Source organism: Scyliorhinus torazame, chromosome 1 (assembly GCF_047496885.1).
Source record: "Scyliorhinus torazame isolate Kashiwa2021f chromosome 1, sScyTor2.1, whole genome shotgun sequence".
In the NCBI taxonomy this organism is placed as follows: Eukaryota; Metazoa; Chordata; class Chondrichthyes; order Carcharhiniformes; family Scyliorhinidae; genus Scyliorhinus; species Scyliorhinus torazame.
This window is the reverse complement of record NC_092707.1, coordinates 412,211,291-412,234,101: the sequence shown is the minus strand read 5'-3', so window position 1 is coordinate 412,234,101 and position 22,811 is coordinate 412,211,291. Positions and strand designations below refer to the sequence as shown.

The following is a 22,811-nucleotide window of genomic DNA, read 5'->3' as shown; positions in this document are numbered from 1 at the left end:
ATTCACAACACCAGCACACATTTGGTCAATCTGACCCACCTCCAGGACATCGTTCTATCCCTCAAATCCTCCCCACTGTGTCCATCTTGGCTCAGTTCAAATCCCACTTGAGACGCGAGGCTTTGAGCACAAAATGCTGGGCTGACATTATTGGTCAGTACAATGCGATGTGAGACAGTGAAGTTCAGGGTGTGGATAAAGCAACTGGGCAACAAGTTACTGATGACAATGCACAATATTAATTCCTGATCTACATGGGATTTTATAATAACTTGTGTTTCAGCTTCTATTTTGTATTTTCTTATCTGTTCTGATCTTCAGTTATTTTCTGTTCACAGGTCATGTGACAGGGACGGTTCTTATCCAATCTCCTCAAGTTGTGAAAGTGCCTGAGGGTGAAACAGTGACGTTTCTGTGTGACTTACAGAGCAAGCATGTAGATTACACTGTGGATAAATACACTTTACATTGGTACCGCTCACAAAGTCATGAATGGATATTGAGTCATGATGTAAATGGCGAAGTTTCCCGGGCGACAGGTCTGTCTGATCGGTTTCAGCCTTCCAGAGATGTTCCCGGTAACAGCTACATTCTGACAGTCAGAGATGTGAAGCCCGGTGACTCCGCTGTCTATATCTGTGGGATTTGGGGGAAAATCTTTGGGAATGGAACCCGGCTGAATGTAACCAGTGAGTAATGTCTATGCTTTATTGCTTTTATTTCAAATAATGTTATTGCACAAAGTCTGAGTTTAAAAACAGTGACTTGACCGCCCAGAACTTGAATCTTGATGAAAAGAGAGAGACGTTGCTGAAGTTTGATACAGATGAGAATGTGGAGGGAGGATCAGTAAGTTTGTGAAAGACACAAAGATTGAGCTGGTGGTTAATAGTGAGGAAGAAGGTTTCAGGTTGCAGGGGGTGGGGGGGGGGTTAGCACAGCACGGGGGTGTGGGGGGGGGGGGGGGGGAGGGTGGAGGCGGGTAGAGAATGGGAACGGGTCTGTCGCCCGGCGCCAATCCCAGCGGGTTTCCCGATCTCAGCGGCCTAGAGCGCAGAATCCCGGCCGATGTCCCCGTGAAGGAATTTGGGAAATTTGTAACGAGTGCATTCTCTAAATCTGCAGCGATCTCTTTTAGAATCACAGGGTGTGGGCCATCAGGTGTGTGAGATTTTCCAGCTTGCTGTCTTTGCCCTCCCCTCCCGGAGGTGGGAATTCTTCCTGAGCTTTGTTCCCTGCAGTCCTGGCCACACAGATTGGTGGCATCGACAATGATTTATTAAACTATTGAGCAGCTCAATGCTCACTTTCCAATCATCAATGAGAATTGCTGGAATGTGGACTAAAGAAACAAAGGTTTGTTCTTGAATTGAGCAACCCCTTCAGCTAATAGGACAAGGGCCACAAAATAGTTGCCCCACACTTTGAATGTGAGTGAGGAACACATTAACTGGCGGCTTCAGTGCGGCCGGGACAATGGGTGGAATCTTGTGGAGGTGATGGGAACTCAGCGGGTGGCTGGAGAGGCAGCCACACCCCCACATCATTTCTTTTTGGGAAGCTCCATTGGATTATGTGAGCATGGAGGGATTGACAGGTCAATAATGGGTCTGACCCTGTGATCGAGGACCCCCGAGTCTCTGATCGGAGGGTGGCACTTCTACTAAAAGCAGAAAGAAAGGCTGCAATTCTCTGGCCGTGGCGATTGCCGCCGGCAGTGCCCCCTCGCCCGGGGCTTTCCCTGTGGCGTGGCTTCAATGGGAAATCCCATTGACAAGCGGGAAGGCAGAATCGCGCTGCCTGGGAACAGCGCGCCACCGAGAAACACGCAGCTGGGGAAGCGGAGAATCAGCCCAGACTGCAACCTCAGCACCTGTTTATAAATTGTTGATATTTCTCTCTTAAAGGTAAGAAACCTCCAGTCCTTATCCAGTCTCCGAGTCTGGAACGTGTCCCAGAGGGTCAGACTGCACGGTTCCACTGCTCCATGCAGAACGCCGCAGTGAGATACACAAACGTTTATTGGTACCGGGAGCTGCCAGGGAAAGAGAGGGAGAGGATTTTAGCACTTGATGCAAAGAATTATGTAGACCGGGATTCGGGTTTCTCTGAGCGTTTCCTGCCTTCCAGACACATGGACTCCAACAGCTTCATCCTGACAATCAGCAACGTGCAGCCCAGTGACACTGCCGTCTATTACTGCTCAGTGTGGGGAGATATCAGTGGGAATGGAACACAGCTGAATGTAACCAGTAAGTACAGTTTCCATGATTCTCATTAATCTTCACCACATGTTCTGTCTTGTGGTTCTCAGAAGTCTCAAATGTTCACACTTTTTTGGAAGCTTCTTGCTACAGGTGATGGGGTCTCTCACTCACTGGCCTGAGATCCAGGGCGAGGCCCATGTTGCTTCCTTTGTGAAGGATCAGGCACATACATAGACAGCGGTGGGCCTTCCACATGGCCATGGTGCCTGAGACAGGCAGCTGCACATCGCAAACACCAGTCAAACCAGTGGCCCACAACAAGCTCAGGCTGAGGGACTCGGACCAAAGGTGATTGTGGGAGGGTTTGGGGTCATAGGTTGAGATTGTGGGAAGAGGGGTTAGCAACCTGGACAGGGTGGTAGCTCTTCACAGGCCCCCCTCCCCCTTCCTGATGTCATGGCAACCAGTACTTGACAATGAGGAACTCCCCCAGGTCACCATTAGAAACACGAAGTGGGTTTTATCCAAATGGGGAGTCCCCCTCCTGATGCTGGTGGTGGAATGCAGTCTTCAAATGGGTATTGGTGCCAATTTAAGGATTTTGTTTGGATGGTGGGGGAGTGTCCGAGGAAGGGTGCTCTTCCAGAGGGTTTGTGCAGACTGGATGGGCTGAATGGCCTCTTTCTCCACTGCAGTGATTCTGTTTTTTTTTACAATTTCAAGTACCCAATTCATTTTTTCCAATTAAGGGCCAATTTGGCGTAGCCAATCCACCTACCCTGCACATCTTTGGGTTGTGGGGGTGAAACCCACGCAGACACGGGGAGAATGTACAAACTCCACACGGACAGTGACCCAAAGCTGGGATCGCACCTGGGACCTCAGCGCCGTGAGGCACCAACGATTCTATGGTTAACTACCAGAGCTACTTTGTAAATCCAGATACTCTTTTAAGTTATAAATATTGTTTCTCCAAAGGTGCAGATGCCCCAGTGGTTATCCAGTCTCCTGTCCCAGAACCTATCAGACAGGGTCAGAGTGCACGGTTACAGTGCACCCTGTATAACGCCGCTGTGACATACGCTGATGTTCATTGGTACCGACAACAACCAGCTTACATCGAGTGGATTTTAACAGATGAGATACTGAACAACACACGATGGGGTCCTGGCTTCTCCGAGCGTTTCCAGTCTTCTCGAAACATGTCCAGTAACAGCTTCATTCTGACAATCAGCAACATTCAGCCCAGTGACGCTGCCATCTACTATTGTGAAGTGAGGGGAGATATCGATTGGAATGGAACCCAGCTCACTGTAATAAGTAAGGACAAGTTACATTTTCCAACTTCACAGACTCGAGCACATAATCTAGTGCAGGACATACTGGTTGATGGATTTCTAGGTGCCAATGATATTGAGGGTTATGGGGATAGTGAGGGAAAATGGTACTGAGGTCAACACTCAGCCATAGCCCAGTTGAATAACACAGAGGGCTCGAGGGGCTGAATGGCCTACTCCTGCTGCTCTGCTCTGACAAAGGGAATTGCCCACAATGTCCATACAGAGTGAACACACTGGAATTGAAGATGAAAGGGAAAAGGATATGTGAGGAGAGCTGTTGAACTGGTTGGGGATTGGCTGTTGGGGAAAGATCCCTTGGAAACAGCTCTGGGCTGGGAGTAGGTGATGTTTGAATCAACCATCCAGGCAGTCTGGAAATGTATTGGACTGTGAAAAGCAGTTTCTGAAGGTCTTTGATTTTCACATTTGAGTGCAACATGGTTTGAGAGATCATGTGGGATACTTTTAGTCAAGTTACAGCAGTTGTGCCTTGGTTAATATTAACTGGATTTTGATATTTAAACATATATTATGGAGTACTGCCTGGAAGAATTGTATTTATGAGTCTGATCAATTAGGGAGTATTTTGGGGGAACATATTGTGAAATCAATTTTAACTGTGTAATTGTAATTGTGTGTGGTTAAATTTTCTTTTCTTCTCAATAAATCTTTGAGGTTTAAATTTAAAAACTCCAAAATCGCCACTGGACTGCCCCTTTCTGGGAACACTGCTACTTACCATCAATGCAGTTCCTGGAACATTGTCTCAGGCACAGTGCTGCAGTATCTCTTAAAGCCACTGTAGCGCTGTGCATGGAGGTACTGGGACTTCTTTCCAAATGCGGACCGGAGTTCATTTGAGCAGGAAATGGCAGCAATGCTGTCGAGTCGTCCCCGCCGACTCTCCGAATGATGAGCAAGGAACTCTCACCATCCATAAAATCCAGGCCATACGTACCTTTACTGACATCTCCAGTTGTCCCAAAGTGCTTTACAACCAATTAAACCCTTTGTAAAGCTTGGGCCCTATTTAAATGTAGGAAATGTATCGGCCAATTTGTGCACAGCAAGCTCCCTAAATAACAATGTGATAATGGCCTGATAATATCATCTTTGTCGTGCTGAAGAATGAATACCACAAGTCGGAATAGTTTGTCTCAATTTGCTTCAGCAAAATGATTGAGAATTCGGAACAATTCTATCAGAGGATGATCAGACGAGACTTTAAACCAAGCCCTGGTCCGCTCTCTCTGGGAGATGCAGGAGGCCACATGGCAGTAGCTTAAGAAGAGCAGGAGAGTTCACCCCAGTCAGTAACTCGAGGGAATAAACTAAACAAAACCCATCCCATTAGCTCCCTTTCAGCCTGGCACGCTGCCCATCACAGCCAACATTGGCAATGACCTGAATCACCACAATTACTCTGAACTTTAGTCCCAATCCCACACACACATTTAAGTCACTTTTTTGAATGGGTTAATTCTCTTTGGAGGGTGTTCCATTAATCTAAAACTCTCTACATTCTTCCTTGTTAATTTTGCAATCACAATCTTTTAGACAAACTCCATCTTGCTAACTGATGTGTCATTGACATTTCCTCTTCCAATATAGAGAACTTTACCTTCATCTCAGTCCCCATTGCTCAGCCTTTCCTCAACTCAACTCCTCCATGTTTAAAAACAAACTTCATCTTGTTTATACGGATTGCCTGTTCACATTAGTGGTGTCGGTCACACAATACACACCACCTATCCAAAAGTCACTCCCCTACAGTGTAATGTTGGTGTGGACGGAGGAGGATACAGAACGGAACTCAATGGGGATCTGTTGGTGGTTTTCTTTCCATCTGTGGAACTTTGCTGCACTGTTACCAAGTCAGCCAGAATGGCCAGCAAGTGGTCAGTGTGTGATATAAGATTGGCCTGCCGCATTATCAATAATTCAAATTGATCTGAGTTTAAACTGACATTGTTATTCCAGGTGTCCAGCAGATAGAAATATCTGCTCAGTCTGAATTCCACCTGCTGTCATTTCTCTACTTTACCATTTCAAATGTCACCGACTGACGAGAATCAAATCCATTCCCCGTCCTTTAACCGTAAACATGTGATTTCCTTTCACAGACCCGGCTGACGCTGAGAAGATGAAGCTTGTCTGGATCATTCTGGGAACTCTTACGGGATTTGCTGGAATTAGTTTGCTCATCGGATTCATACTGCTTCGGAAATAACAATCCCGTAATTTTGACAGAATAATTCCGTTTCTCTCGGTTATTGTGTGTAGTTTGTTTTGTTTGTTTATGGGATGTGGGCATTGTTGGCAAGAGCAGCATTTATTGCCAATCCCTAATTTCCCTTGCGAGCAATTAACAGTCAACCCCATTGTTGAGGATCTGATGTTGCAATCCTGGCCAGACAAAAACAGTGGATGAAATACGGGACAGGAACCCCAATATTTGATAAAACTGTGATGAAATGACACCTCACTCCAGGAGTGATTTGGGGAAAAATAGGGATATGGTGTATTAAACAAACTTGATTACTTACAGAGTATGAAATTATATTTTACATCACACCAGGAAATAGCTGACAATCGCCACATAAACAATGCTAATCAATACGGTGAATACAGTAACCCTTAACTGCTATCTTTGTTCCCACTCAAACAATTAAAAATCCCATCTCAACTCTCAATCCACTGTTAAATACAGTTAGCCCTCAAGAATACCTGCTTCACAGAGATGTTCTTTGAAGAAGAGCGATCATTTGAAGACAAGATCTGAACCCTGTCAGAACCGTGCAGAAAGTCTGGCTGTATTTCTTCAGAAGATACTTCAGCTTGTTTTAGCTCACCTTCTGATTACACTCATCTGAACTGCTTGGAAAGAAAGTGCTCATCTAGTCACAGGCATAAATCTTTGAACTGAACTGAGATGCTTGCTGCCTGCTCACATCTCCATCTGAAACTCAACTGAACTCTGCTGCTCCGCAAAATGCGTGATATCTTTGCTACTCCCAGAAATGACATTATTTTACCAAGCTAAAATCGTAATTAACTCCACAGGGAAACCCCTTAATCCAAACAAAACTCCATTAGCCCAAGCTTTTTACTATGCTTTAATTGCACCCATGGATCCAAAACCAGGATTTATAAAAACATGACTGCAGCAGTCACACACACTAACTCCGGATTTTAACCCTTATTGCACCAAATACCCACAGTACAACATGTCTGAAATTCCTACATTCACCACACTGCAGTCACATGTCGGCCAGACCAGGTAAGGACGGCAGACTTCCTTCCCTAAAGGACATCAGAGAATCAGATGGATTTTACAACAGTCACAGATGGTTTCAAGGTCACCACTGAGGAGAATAGCTTTATATTCCAAAGTCTGTATTAATTAAAAACTTGAATTTAAATCTCACCGGAAGCCATGGTGGAATTTGAAACCTTATCAACAGAGAATGAGCCTGGGCCTCAGCAATGACTCATCGCGGTGTCAGTGCGTCCCCCACCCCATTATAAAAGGAAAGTAATTGGTGAGGACAGAAATGTTGTTGTCCGCTGATAAATGTGATGAATATTGTGGCTGATGTTGGTGCGATTTTATAATTCATTTCCCAGCAGCCCCGGGAGCAGCTGATGGTCAGAACACGGCTGCAGATTATGAGAAAGTTGGACTCACTCGGCTGAGTTCAGTTGGTTTTTGAGGATGTTACTTTCTCTCATGTGATGGATCTGAGGGTGGGTTTGAGTTTCCTGACACCATCGACTGAGTTTTCATGTTGGGATGGACAACGTGATCCAGGCCAATTCCTGCCTTTGGAAACCTGAGCCCCTCACCTCTGCCCAGAGATACAGAATTTCACCTTGTGGAGGTGCTGTTGGTGAGGTCCAGGTTTCCTGAGGCCCAGGGCAGCTGGTGATGCCGGCTGGTTAGAAAGCCAGTGTCAGTTCTCTGGGATATCAGGCCAGCTCTCCAAGAATGATTTTATACCATCTCATCCTGACCCCATCAACCCCCTGGTCACCTTCCACACCCTACCTGCCCCCTCCATGTCATTTATATAATTTATATCCCTATATCTCTACCTATATTCTCATATGTAGCCACACACTCCAGTATCCATAAGGGGCTTCCTCAGGAACCACGTCTTTAAAATGGACATTAACAAAAATCAGGACAATCCAAAGGAAACCTGAAGGTTTTTCTTTTCAATTCAAAAGGGCTCTGGACATTTAAATAACTTCATATCATGGCGCCTGGGATCAAAAACAGCATTTTCTTCAGTTTTGATTGCAGTCTAGCATTTTTCCAAATGGTCAAAGTACTCTAAAGCATCTCAATACTTATAAAATGTTGTTCAATGTTGTAAGCTTCCGTTTGCAAATCAGACTCCCATTTTCAATCACTTCAGTAAAAACACATCTACCCTGTAATTCAGCACCGAGCAAGAACACTTGAAGCCATCAAACCATTTGATACTTACCTGTCAGAATGTCCCTGGCTCCTCGTCAGGTTTCCCTCCAGGTTCTCAAGCTGTCTTACTTGCTGGGTTTTAGAAGTCTATCAAACACCGACCAAACCGATTTCAAAAACACTGGGAGACAGGAAATGTTTTTTTCCTATGGTCCTTGTTTTGGTGACCCCATCATCAATGGATGTGTGTGGGTGGGTTCAGGACCCAAGACACTCTTAACCTGCAAAATGGTCCACGAACAATATTGTGAGGTCACGCAGGCACAGAAAATTCAATCTTGCAGCATAAAATCCATTTTCTGCCATTTCTGTATCCACAAAGAGACATCTCTCTGGCCCCACTTTTCCCAGTTATTTTCACAATGATTTTATTGTGATTCTGTGTAGAATTGGAATTTGCAGTTAAATGGGTTGAGAGGAGGGAGGGAGATGTACTTTGGAGAAGCACGACAGAAGGCCTCTGTGATATCGAACAGCCTAACAATTAAAACAATGACTTTCATTTACGTAGCGCCTTTGACATGGTAAACAACACAAAGAGCTTCAGTAAGAGCTTGATCAAAAAATGTCTGACACTGCACCACACAAGGAGATATTCTCCCGGTGACCATAACCTTGGTCAACAAGCGTCGGTAATACACAGCATCTTAAAACGGAGCGATAGGTCAAGATGTAGAGGGGTGTAGGGAGGGAATTGTAGACTTCAGCCTCATCCATTGAGGCAAAGTCCCCAGTGGTGGAGTTATTAAAATTGGGCCGCTTCAGAGGACAGAAGCAGAGGAGTGGGCGTACCTCTGGAGTTCTGGGAATAATGGATATTTCAGGCAGGCAAACAGCAGTCCCATTTCCCAATCCTGTGTTTCTAACTCCACATTTAATTGGCTGCTATGTGGGTGTTTATTTCCAATCATTTCACTTCATAAAACCAGTCTTCACAACTTTGCTGAGTAACAGAAATAACGTTTTGGGGTTACCACCTCTATTCAGAGCTGATATGTGTGCAGGAGAAAGATTTGACAATGCCGTGCTCCCAGGGAGGAGTCACAGTCCCATGGAATATTGGGTTAGAACATCACAATGGCAATTCCCCAGCCCATTGTCCTCTTCACTGGGAATGTTTGGTTACAGGATTCCTCTCTTATGTAGTGATGTCATTGTGAATGCACTTACTGGGTACGCTCAGCTGTGATCCATTCCCACTGATATCTCCCCACACGGAGCAGTAATAGACGGCAGTGTCACTGGGCTGCACGTTGCTTATTGTCAGGATGAAGGTTTTATTGGACGTGTCTCGGGAAGGATGGAAACGCCCAGTGAAACCTGGACTCCGTTGTGTGTTCTTTATATCATGGGCGACATTCTCCGACCCCACGCCGGGTCGGAGAATGGCCGTTGGCCGCCGTGAATCCCGCCCCAGCCCCCGCCGAGGTCTCCGGTACCGGAGATTGGGCGGGGGCGGGAATCAGGCCGCGCCGGTTGGCGGGACCCCCCGTTCAATTCTCCGGCCGAAGTCCCGCCCAGAAATTGCCTGTCCAGCCGGCGTAAATCAAAACTGGTGTTTACCGGCGGGACCAGGCGGCGTGGGCGGGCTCCGGGGTCCTGGGGGGGGGGGGCGTGGGGCGATCTGACCCCGGGGGGGGTGCCCCCACGGTGGCCTGGCCCGCGATCAGGGCCCACCGATCCGCGGGTGGGCCTGTGCCGTGGGGGCACTCTTTCCCTTCCGCCTCCGCCACGGTCTCCACCATGGCGGAGGTGGAAGAGACTCTCCCCATTGCGCATGCGCCAAGAAACTGACCGCGGCCGCTGACGCTCCCGCGCATGCGCCGCATTTCCGCGCCAGCTGGCGGGGCAACAAACGCCATTTCCGCCAGCTGGCGGGGCGGAAATCCCTCCGGCGCCGGCCTAGCCCCTCAATGTTGGGGCTCGGCCCACAATGATGCGGAGCATTCCGCACCTTTGGGCCGGCGCGATGCCCGTCTGATTGGCGCCGTCTTTGGCGCCAGTCGGCGGACATCCCGCCGTTGGGGGAGAATTTCGCCCCATGTGTTAGAACCCTCTCCATATCTTTCCCTGGCAGCTCCCAGTTCCAGTGAACATCGGTGTGTGTCACTGCGGCGTTCCGCATGTTGCACTGTAACCGTGCAGTCTGACCCTCTGTGACACGTTCCAGACGCGGAGACTGGATAAGGACTGGAGCATTTGCACCTTTAAGAGAAAAATATCAACAAGTTATAACCAGTCTGAAGGTTGCAAATATCTGCAAATGTTTCAAGGAGAAATGTATCCGCTGATGTTACCTTGGGGACATAGTAAAGAAATTATCAAACGCTCTGATCTGAAAAAGCTAAAGATTTATTTGTTTAAGGTCACATGTTCAGCTGTCTCTGCCACTCCCCCCACCATTCCCAACTTCCCTATTCCTCCTCCCTGATCCCTATCACTGCAGAATTGTCCCATTCTCCCTCCCAATCCCTCTCTCCATATTTCCTAAATGCCCCCCTCCCCCGTTAATTTCTATTTCTTACCTCCCGTGACACTTTGTCATGGTTTAATCTCGGGTCACACACTGGGGGCTTTCCTCAAATATTCAAAACCATTGTCATCAATCCTCTCTTCATAGAAACCATCCAGACATATCTGCCCCCCGACTGCTGACTCTTCATCTAATCTCAACCCATAAACCATCTCAAATCCACCTGTTCAAATCCATCCAGCGTCAGGATCCCGGAGCAAACCCCAACATTTGTTAGGATCCCGGAGCAGACCCCAACATTTGTTAGGATCCCGGAGCAAACCCCAACATTTGTTAGGATCCGGACCAGACCCCAACATTTGACAACCAGGCCAGGTGTCAGATGTCTCGGTGGGAGAGCATTTCGGTGACAGTGACCACAACTCCTTGACCTTTACCCCAGACATGGAGAGGGATAGGGACAGACAGAATGGGAAAGTATTTAATTGGGGGAGGGGAAATTATACTGCTATTAGGCAGGAACTGAGGAGCATAAAGTGGGAACAGTTGTTTGTGGGAAATGCACAACAGTAATGTGGGGGTTGTTGAAGGAGCACTTGCTGCGAGTGCTGAATAGTTTTGTCCCACTGATGAGGAAGGAATGGAAAGGTGAAGGAGCCTTGGATGACAAGAGAAGTGGAGCTTCTAGTCAAGAGGAAGAAGGAAACTTACGTGAGGTTGAGCAAGCAAGGACATGACTCGGAGAAATAAGAGGATGATCAAAGTGAGATTAGGGCCGAACAGGGATAGCGGAGGAAGCAGAGGCTGTTTAGCAGCGTGGCTAAACTGCTGGCTTGTAATGCAGAACAATGTCAGCAACGCGGGTTCAATTCCCATACCGGCCTCCCTGAACAGGCACCGGAATATGGCGACTAGGGGCTTTTCACAGTAACTTCACTGAAGCCTACTTGTGACAATAAGCTATTATTATTATTACTTGTGCCTGGAGTCAGACGAAATAGCGGAGGCCCTGAATAAATATTTTGCTTCAGTATTTTTGCTTCAGGATTCTGAGAGATAGGGGGCGGGATTCTCTGATCCTGAGGCTAAGTGTTGGGATATGTACTGGGACCTCACCTCTTTGTGGTTTCTATAAATGACTTGGATGAGGAAGTGGAAGGGTGGGTTAGTAAGTTTGCCGACGACACGAAGGTTGGGGGAGTTGTAGATAGTGTTGAGGGTGGTTGCAGGTTACAACAGGACATTGACAGGATGCAGAGCTGGGCTGAGATGGAGTTCAACCTAGATAAATGTGGAGTGATTCATTTTGGAAGGTCAAATTTGAATGCTGAATACAGGGTTAAAGGCAGGATTCTTGGAAGCGTGGAGGAAGAGAGGGATCTTGGGGTCCACGTACAGAGCTCCCTCAAAGTTGCCACCCAGGTTAATAGGGTTGTGAAGAAGGCGTCTGGTGTGTTGGCTTTCATTAACAGGGGGATTGAGTTTAAGAGCCGCGAGGTTTTGCTGCAACTTTATAAAACCTTGGTTAGACCACACTTGGAATATTGTGTACCAGTTCCTGTGTATTGATGCCTGGATATTGTGTATTATCCGCACTAACTTGTTACAATAAACCGCAAGCAAAGTGCTGCAGATTTTGACAATGAGGATTTCAGAAAATGCTGGGAATGAATGCTCAGGAGACGGCAGCAGCCTCTGTAGACAGTGACAATCACGGCCTTCCCTCTAGACACAGTTTGGCCACTGGAACACCTCTGGATCTCAGACACCCAATATTCCCGTAACCTCAGGAGCAGGAGGCGGGGGTGTGACGCTGGTCAACAAGAGGGTTTGCAATGGCAGCGGCAGAGAGGCTGGCCAGGATGTAACCATCCAGGGAGGACATTATGGAAGAGCTTCCCTGTTTGACCAGAGGTTCTGTAGCCCACCTATCGGTGCCACATCAGCAGCTTCCCTGCCCATAGACCAGCAGAGTGCACACACTGCCCGCACGGTAAAGTTTAATTCCAATCAGCTGGGGAAAGGCAGAGAGAGAGAGAGGACAGAAATTCACACTTTCAGTTTTGTCAAAATCCATCCCGAATCCCCACCAGGAATCTGAACGGGAAAATCCTGGACAACACCCCCTGGAGCTCTGAGAGATTTTAGGGGTGAAACTTTGATGTCACACCTTTACACTCACGCTGTCGCTTTACGTCTGTGTGTGTGTTTAAATTGTACATTTTTACTTCACAGACTTCAGGCTTCTTCCCAGATTGTTCCTCCCTCTGGGTCACAGCCTCCGAGGCTGCCAAGGTTCCATCATATTCCTCTAATATATGGTCAATATGGAATAAAAGCAATATAAGATAGACAGTACTTATTGGTTACAATCAGGCAGATTCCATTTCCAAAGATTTTCCCCCAAATCCCACAGATATAGACAGCGGAGTCACCGAGCTTCACATCTCTGACTGTCAGAATGTAGCTGTTACCGGGAACATCTCTGGAAGGCTGAAACCGATCATACAGACCTGTCGCCCGGGAAACTTCGCCATTTGCATCATGACTCAATATCCATTCCTTACTTTGTGAGCGGTACCAATGTAAAGTGTATTTAACCCCTGGGAGAGGTGGGGAGGGCAGTGTAACTAACACATATCGTAGTGTGAAATGGTCAACTCTGCTCTCTGGCACCCCCAGCCCCACACCTAACACCCTCTGGTATCGACCCGACCAACTGCGATCTCAGCTCGGGAGAGGAAATTGAGTGCTGGCCAGGTTGTATATTGTGGTTATGCCGGAATTCACAATGTCCTCCTTGCTTCAGTTTCACAACTTCCTCTTGCTAAAGAATTGCTTCACAGTTACATTTCCCGGCAATCGCTGAGAAGCTAAGCTTTGGAGCAGATCCGGGGAATACGGATTGTGAAAGAAGAACCTCCTGAACAGAGGAAATGAGGAGAGTTTGAACAACTTCCAATTGTTTCCTTTGGCCCACTCCCCCGCAAGCCCGTGCAGTGATCATGGCCAATCCACCTTACCTGCACATCTTTGGATGTGGGAGGAAACCGGAGCACCCGGAGGAAACCCACGCAGACACGGGGAGAACTCCACACAGTCACACGAGGTCGGAATCAAACCCGTGTCACTGGTGCTGTGAGGCAGCAGTGCTAACCACTGTGCCACCCCGAGTGACATTTGTTACTCTCCAGTGCAAATACTACCCCTGGGTCTCCCGAGCTTTGGAAACTTCTGATGAACACATTTGCAATTTTCTCACCTGTTCTTTTGATAACTTGACATGGAAACCATCAGGTCCTTGAGATTTATCGATCTTAAATCCCAACATTTACTCCACAGTCACTGCCTTTACCCGTATCAAATCCAATTTGTTTTCCTGAAGGACTGCAACATTCTCAGTGAACAAACCTGCCATTTCCTTCTCATCGATCATTCTTCACAGTCTTTTCCTGCATTCCTTTCCTCACTATTCTCTCTCACTCTCTCTGTATCTCTTTCCTTTTCACATTTTTTATTGTCTCTGCCTTTTAGTTTAATATCAGCTTGAGCTGACAGGTGATGTCAGCCCTGGTGTGGAAATGATTGTTCTCTGGGAGGCTGCAGGAAAATGTTTGGGTGGCTTCTCGAGCTTGAAGAGCAGCTGATTGGCCTCCAAGTCTGTCGTGTGAACCACACTGAGATAACACGGGCTGCAACTGGATGCAGCTATAACTGAAATATACTCCAGACCTTGAAGTTAGTTCAATTTGATTTATTGAGTCTGTCTAACAGTTAGTTCAGTTCTCTGTGAGTTCGACTCTCTGCTAACCTAAGTGTGATTACCCTGTCTGACTGAACCAGACTAGCTCTTAGCCACATGCTGCTGGTGTTATGGGATATATACACCTGACTCACTCTGCAGGTGTCCCCAGTGGAAAGAGGCGGAGTGTGAATGCCTCGTGCCTTTTATAGTGGGAAACCATCCCCAAGAATTCTGCCTGCTGATTGGTTATGTCCTGTTTTCTGTGTTCATTAGCTGCCTGTCTGTATCTCATTCTGTGCATGTCTGCATATCATGACATCTCCCCTGTTGAAATGTTTTTCTGTAGCATATATGAAAGTATTTACATGTGTAGGCCGAAAAACTAACTTATTTACATACATATGATCCCATCTGCCATTGTAAATGTGAAAACAGGTGGCCTATGTGCGAAAACAGGACAGAGCAAACAAAACAAATGTTCATAAGTCCAGTCTCTGGGACTTGCGTCTGAACCTCGTCGACCGCTGGAGAGGTGGTGGTGGGGACTACGGCACCTTGATAGGCGGGATTGAAGCCTGACTGGTGGCCTCGTGGTTCGAGGTATCAGGAGGTGGCACAATAACAGATGGAAACAACGAAGAATGTGGTTGTGGGCGGGCAGCTGTGCGCAGTGCCCGTCTGTTTCGCCGCACAACAGAGCCATCAGCCACATGCACAACATACGCCTGTCGAACAACAACAGCTGGAACTCACCAGCCTCCATCAGGTAGCTTGATCCGAACAGCATCCGCCGGGGATAGCACAGGCAAATCGGTGGCATGAGCATCAGAGCCCTGCTTTTGCCGGTCCCTGAGTTTCTGCACCTTCTGCAGCACCGGGATCCAGGTCAGGCAAGTGGATGGCTGGAAGAGTCGTCCGCAGGTCCCTGTTCATCAGGAGTTGAGCCGGTGACATGCTGGTAGACAGAGGGGTTACCCTGTATGCAAGCAGCGCAAGGGTGATGTCAGAAACAGAATCCGCGGCCTTGCAGATGAGCTGCTTCACTATGTGCACCCCTTTCTCAACCTTCCCGTTGGACTGCGGGGAATGTGGGCTGGAAGTGACGTGATGAAACTGATATAACTGGGCAAATCTTGACCACTCTTGGCTGCTGAAGTAAGAACCGTTGTCACTCATGACAGTGAGTGGAATACCATGCCTGGAGAACGTCTCCTTACAGGCCTTGATGACGGTCTTGGATGTGAGGTCCGAGAGCTTCTGGGTAGTTGGAAAATTAATCAATGATTAACACATAATCACGACCATTAGCGTGAAAGAGGTCGATACCCACCTTGGACCACGGGGAGGTCACGATTCCGTGCTGCTGAAGCGTCTCCTTGCTCTGTGCTGTCTGGAAGCATTGACAGGTCGGTCAGTTGAGGACCATATTGAGATGTCCTGACTAATCCCAGGCCAGTAGCAGCTTGCCTGGCTCTGCGCCTGCACTCCTCGACACCCAGATGTCCCTCGTGGATTTGCCGGATCACCAAGCTCTGGAGACTGAATGGAATGACAATGCGGTCCAGCTTGATGAGGATACCATCAACCACCGTCAGGCCGTTCTTCACATTGAAGAATTTAGGGCAGTGTGCTTTACCCAGCCATTGGCGAGGTGATAACTGGTCACTTAAGAACTTAAGTGTCGACATGCCAAAGCAACACTTGGCCCTGTTCAGCTTGAGGCCATTGGCATGGACACGGCGGAATACCTGCTGGAGACGAGAGATGTGCTCGTCGGGGGTTGTGGACCATATGATAACGTTGTCCACATACACACGAACCCCTTCAATGCCCTCCATCATCTGCTCCATGATTCTATGGAAGATCTCCGAGGCCGAGACAATGCTGAACAGCATACGGTTATAGCAGTACCTGCCAAACGGTGTGTTGAAGGTGCAGAGCCTTCTGATGTGTTGGGTGTTCTGGATCACATACAGGTCACCAACACTTGAAATAGTGCAACACTATTTCATTGTATCATTAAATGTTCAAACATACTTAGACTGTGGGTTAATACGATACTAGCTTTAACTAAAGACCTTTGCCTTGTCCTAAGCAGTCGATGCACTCAGCACCTGGTGCATGTCTGTGTTGCAGGCTGTGAGCTCTGTCCTCCTAGCTAGCTGCAACTCGAATGAGCGGGAACACTGATGGTCCCTGTCTTTATAGTGCGTGTGCTCTCACTGGTGATTGGCTGCGGTGTTGTGTGTGTTGATTGGTCCCACTGTGTGTCCATCAGTGTGTGTCTGCACCATGATATACTGGTGTATATTATGACACCTTCTGCTGGACTCAGCCAGCTGGATTTGCCAGAATCCATGTGACGCATCTAACTTTGTGAAAAACTGGGCGTGTGCATCTCACTTGTCAGTGTCCTCCCGCTCCGGGATGGGGTCGTGTTCCCGCATTATATTCTGATTGAGGTCCTTGGGATCAATGCAGATGCGCAGCTCCCCCGAAGGCTTTTTTACACATACCATCGAGCTGACTCAGTCAGTCGGTTCTGTAACTTTGGAGATGCCGCCCTGGTCCTGAAGATCCTTTAGCTGAGCCTTCAGACGCTCCTTCAGTGGAGCCGGGACCCGGCGTGGTGCGTGGACCACATGCGTGGTATCAGGCCGTAGCAGGATCTTGTACCAATATGGCAGAATGCCCATCCCGTCAAACACATCCGGATACTGAGCGAGGATGTCGTCAATGCAGGCTTGAAGATCCACGTTGGGGGAGGTCATTGTGTGGACCCGCTGCACAAGGTTTAGCTGCTTGCATGCACAAGCGTCGGGCAGGGAGGCCATGTCTGGCTTGATGATTTTAAACCTTAACCTTGCGCGAATGCTCCTGTTGGAGACAAGCAGGTGGCAGGATCCCAGTGCTGTGATGGCATTGCCGTTATAGTCCAGGAGCTGGCAGACTGCTGGAAGGAGCTTGGGTGGCTTCTTGATGCGGTTGAAATCTGCCTGTGAAAGGAGATTGGCAGAAGCACCTGTGTCCAGCTGTAACTGGATAGAGCATTGATTTACTTGCATCACCGCTCGCCATTGGTCCGCAGAATCCGCAGTGAGGATGGGCAGGCACCGTGATGATGTCGGTCAGGCATGTTCACGTGTGGTAATGATGCCCACATGGCAGGGGAACTCCAGGCAATCGTCCTCTGGATCTGTTGGACTGCCAGGATCAGAATCCTGTAAACCTTGTTGGACACTCCGAACGCGCCTGCGTTGGAATTGGGAGCGCTGGCCCTTGACTGGTGGTGCAGACCTGCACAAGGCTGCATAGTGTCCAGGCTCTCCGCAATTTAAACAGCACCTGCCTCTTGCAGGGCAGTGTTTCTTTAATTGGGCAGTGCTGCAGTTCGGGCACGTCATGACGTTGTTACGCTCCCTGCGTCGTCGCACATGCGCAGTGCGGTCGGCAGACATCAGCACCTGCGCAGTGTGGGTGTCGGCCGCTTCGTTAACCCGTTCGCATCACGCATGCGTGGGGCTCCAGGGAAAGCGCGCGAGATGGCCGCTGTCTTCAATGCTGAGGTGCTGCATCCGGGCGATGACCTGTACACTCTCTGCCTCGTGGGAGGCAAGTTTCTCATTTTCAGCCGATTTGTATTGGGAATACCGATTTTTGGCATGCTCATGCACTGTATATGTTTCAATCGCGACTGACAGGGTCAAATGCTTGATTTCCTTCAATTCAAATTTCTCCATCTGGTGGGTCTCCACAGTATTCCTCTGGGTGTCTGGTTTACTAGTCCAGTGACAATACCACTACACCACTGCCTCCTGAAGAGAAATACAAGGACAAATAGGCTTGACAGAGATCCTCTTTTTATTTACAGATTGTCCCAATTGTGGTGCAAAGGAAAATGTGATGTTGTAAACTGAGGACATACTTTGGCTGCCTCCCCCGAATCCCCCAACAACCCCCATCCATCTGAAACCCTCGTCATTGCTCACTTTCAAATAGAATGCCCCTAATGCCCTCCAGGCCAGCCTCACATCTTCCACCCTTCATCAACCTGAACTCACCCGAAACTCAGTCCCGATATTCTACTTCTCACCATGGGGAAGTATGCTTGAAATGAAATGAATGAAATGAAAATGAAATGAAATGAGATTGGGAAGTATGCTTTGGAGCATACCCAAGCCGGGCAGGAAAATCCCTGGCTAGGAAGCCATTATCTCTCTTTGACTGAATAAGCAATCGCTGTCGCTATTTTGAAACTCCTCTCCACGTGGAAACTCCTCGAGTGGAACCTTCCTCTCCAAGTCCACTCTATCCAGGCCCCGCAGTATCTTGTACGTTTCAATGAGATCCTCCCTCATCCTTCTAAACTCTGAGTGTAGTCCGAGAGTCCTCAACCATTCTTCATATGACAAGCTCTTCATTCCAGGGAACATTCTTGTGAACCTCCGCTGGTCCCTTTCCAAGGCCAGCACATCCTTCCTTAGATACGGGGCCCAAAACTGCTCACAATACTCCAAATGGGGTCTGACCAGAGCCTGAGATAGCCTCAGAAGAACACCCCTGGGCTTGTATTCTAGCACTCTTGACATGAATGCTAACATTTCATTTGCCTTCTTAACTGCCAACTGAAGATGCACATTGACCTTAAGAGAATCGTGAACAAGGGCTCCCAAGTCCCTTTGTGCCTCTGATTTCCGAAGCATCTCCCTATTTCGAAATGGTCTATGCCTCCATTCTTCCTACCAAAATGCATAACCTCTTTTCCAGATTGTTTTCCACCTGCCACTTCTTTGCCCACTCTCCCAGCCTGTCCCAGTCCATCAGCAGCCCCCCTGCTTCCTCAATACGACCTGTCCCTCGACATATCTTTGTATCATCTGCAGACTTGGCAACAGTGCCTTCAGTTCCTTCTTCCAGATCGTTCATGTATATTGTGATGTGGACTAAAAGCAAGGATGGTCTAGTGAACCTTTATAAATGACGGGTCCAGTCTCAATGGAGGTTTGCGTCTAGCTCTGGGCACCACACTTTAGAAAGGATGTGAAGGATGCTGGATAACCTCAGCAAGTCTGGCAGTGTATTTGGAGAGGGAAACACGTTTCGGATCTAAATGACCTTTTTACAGAACTGGAATGTGGATCCGATTCCAGAGGAGTACATCTCTGTGAGGGCCTCCTCCAGGACCCACAGACAGCACACGCATAACTCTGGATACCAAAGGAGATATGGAAAATGCTCCCTGAACAACCAGCATGGATAAGGCTACCTGCTACGAGACTTTCTGTCTCAAAGCACACAGCACTTCCGGAAACTCGGAGTCAGGAGAAAATAAGCAGCAAGTAATTTGTCAATGATTGTTGAACCCAATCATTGTCTCTGGTGGTGATTGAAGGAGTCTGCCTGTTGTTGAACCCATGTTCAGCGCCTCCTGCGGAGGAGGTGGTCGTGATTGGTTCTGTGCCAGCTGGGCATTGGAGTGGTTCTTCTGGCCTCCGCTGATGACATGTCCTCATGTTCATGAACCCTGCTGACCTGCAGAGGAAGCTGCGTCTCTTCCCTGGATCCACTGGGCCGAGTGCTCGCGACTCCGGGTCAGTCCGTGGCGGATGGACATCCCTCCCAGAGGAGATCAGGCCTTTCACCTGGAGCAGGACCAGCCTCCTCTACTTGGGCGTCCATCTTTGTCCGGCTGAGGAATCCTGGCCGGCTAACGGGCAGGAGCTGGAGGCCAAGGCCACCGCTCGCCTGAGAGAGTGGACAGGACTGCTCCGAGTGCTGTCTTACAGGGGCCGAGTTCTGGTCATAAACCAGCTGATTGCCTCCATGTTGTGGTACCGGCTGGTCACATTGGGCCCTCCCACTGACTCTGTCACAGAAATCCAGAGAATGTTCATACAGTTCCTCTGGGACAAACACTGAGGATTCCCGGACACCTAAATCCCGACTGTATACCACGGCACCACCACCTCTGCTGGGTGTGACCTGTCGGTGAGACAGGTCATATTGAAGGATGGTGACAGTGTCTGGGGTCTGTCAGTATCACCGTGTCAGGCTGCTGTTTGACTAGTCTGTCAATTCCCTCTCCCAATTTTGGCTCCTGAATGTTAGGAAGGGGACTTTGTGGTGCCGGGGTCAATGCCGGGTGCCGGGGTCAATGCCGGGTGCCGGGGTCAATGCCGGGTGCCGGGGTCAATGCCGGGTGCCGGGGTCAATGCCGGGTGCCGGGGTCAATGCCGGGTGCCGGGGTCAATGCCGGGTGCCGGGGTCAATGCCGGGTGCCGGGGTCAATGCCGGGTGCCGGGGTCAATGCCGGGTGCCGGGGTCAATGCCGGGTGCCGGGGTCAATGCCGGGTGCCGGGGTCAATGCCGGGTGCCGGGGTCAATGCCGGGTGCCGGGGTCAATGCCGGGTGCCGGGGTCAATGCCGGGTGCCGGGGTCAATGCCGGGTGCCGGGGTCAATGCCGGGTGCCGGGGTCAATGCCGGGTGCCGGGGTCAATGCCGGGTGCCGGGGTCAATGCCGGGTGCCGGGGTCAATGCCGGGTGCCGGGGTCAATGCCGGGTGCCGGGGTCAATGCCGGGTGCCGGGGTCAATGCCGGGTGCCGGGGTCAATGCCGGGTGCCGGGGTCAATGCCGGGTGCCGGGGTCAATGCCGGGTGCCGGGGTCAATGCCGGGTGCCGGGGTCAATGCCGGGTGCCGGGGTCAATGCCGGGTGCCGGGGTCAATGCCGGGTGCCGGGGTCAATGCCGGGGTCGATGCCGGGTGAATGTTTGGCACCACGTTTACCCCTTTGCGTCTCAGATATGCTGATCAAACACCCAGCTCTCTGAAATCATGTTCACGGTGCTCCACCGACAGATAATTCAACCGGTCCCATTCAACACTGGACACCAGAGGGAGGGCCTCACCTGGCGAGCTGCACTTCACTCACAACTTTGGGGTTGGGGATTAAATGTTTTTATATTTATTTACGGGGCATCGCTGGTTAGGCCGGCATTTATTGCCCATCCCTAGTTACCCTTCAGAAGGTTGGGGTGAGTTGCCATCTTGAATCGCTGCAGTCCCTGGCGTGTAGGTTCACCCACTGTGCTGCTAGGGAGGGAATTCCAGGATGTTGCCACAGTGACAATGAAGGAACGGCGATATATTTCCCAGTCGGGGTGGTGAGTGACTTGGAGGGGAACCTCCAGCTGGTGGTGTTCCCAGGTATATGCTGCTCTTGTCCTTCTAGATGGTAGTGCTTGTGGGTTTGGAAAGTGTTGTCTAAGGAACCTTGGTGAGGTACTGCAGTGCATTTTGTTGATGGTACACACGGCTGCCACTGTTTGTCAGTGGTGGAGGGTTTGAATATCTGTGGAAGGAGGAGCAATCAAGTGGGCTGCTTTGTCCTGAGTGCTGTTGGAGCTGCACTCATCCAGGCAAGTGGAGAGTATTCCATTACACTCCTAACTTATGCCTTGTAGGTTGTGGACAGGCTTTGGGGGTCAGGAGGTGAGTTACTCACCATAGGATTCCTAGCCATTGACCTGTCCTGGTAGCCACAATATCAATATGGCTAGTCCAGTTCAGATTCTGATGAATGGTAACCCCCAGGATGTTGACTGTGGGGGATTCAGCGATAGTAATGCCATTGAATGTCCAGGACCGATGGTTAGATCCTCTCTTGTAGGAGACGGTCATTGCCTGGCACTTGCGTAGCGCAAATGTTATTTGCCAATTGTCAGCCCATTTAACCTGAGGATCACCACACCTCAGGCGAGGGGCAAGGTTGAGAAGGCGAGGCCTGAATGTATAACCTCAGCTGGTGACGAATGTTATATAAAATAGTTACTTTCGAGATATTAGTTACTGTAATGTAGAGATATGCCAGTCTCATTCTGGTGAGTTCACAGACAAAAGGATTTCAGACCGCATGGCAAAGCAGGAAGAGGTGTGTCCACCATAGGAGGAGAAAAGGATGCTGGGTAATAGGGGCCAGAGGAAGGGATTGGAAGTGAGCCAATAAGAATGTCTGACTAGGCCAGGAGGGGTATAGGCTGACCTATGGGAATCGTGTATGTGAAACTTGATACCATTTGAATTGATTTGCAGAGATCCCTTTGTCTCTTTGTTCATTCGCTTTCCGGGATGTAGGAGACTAGATGTGTCCTATGCTTCTGTGAAATGGAACAATCTTGCAAGCTAAATAAAATAACTAATGCTGTACCTTCAAATCCATCTCGACTTTTATTGAGGCCAGACTGACGGGTAAAGAAATTTAGGATTTGTCAATTGGTGCCGAAAACCCGGGATTTCTCAAGACGGTTCTGACCAACTGCGAAATCAGAATTAGACTGATTATGAACAGGAAGAGTGGGAAGAAGGGGCCCACAATGTATAGCTGGAAAATCACCGCGCATTGCTTTTTCCCCTCTTCTTATCGTCTGATTAGTCTGGTCACTCGCGGTTGGTACGGAAAGATCGTCTCGACGAAATCAAAGGTCAGTCTAGGGATTAGAAATTTAATTGATGGGATTTCATATTGTTGATTCGGCTTGGGTTATGTTTTTGGGTTAATGGGACA

The 22,811-nt window shown here is 49.0% G+C and overlaps 1 long non-coding RNA gene and 1 gene segment (V, D, J or C); one reads left to right on the top strand and one right to left on the bottom strand.

Moving 5' to 3' along the window:
* LOC140428470 (immunoglobulin kappa light chain-like) overlaps nt 1-6,092 on the top strand; it is a 136,948-nt gene extending 130,856 nt beyond the window's left edge. The window contains 4 exon segments of the V gene segment in view: nt 339-689; nt 1,908-2,252; nt 3,186-3,527; nt 5,671-6,092. Coding sequence covers nt 1,988-2,252; nt 3,186-3,527; nt 5,671-5,777 — 714 coding nt within the window.
* The window catches only part of LOC140428475 (uncharacterized), a 122,394-nt gene that overhangs the window by 65,706 nt on the left and 33,877 nt on the right, over nt 1-22,811 (bottom strand). The gene's annotated exons all lie outside the window — the stretch shown is intronic.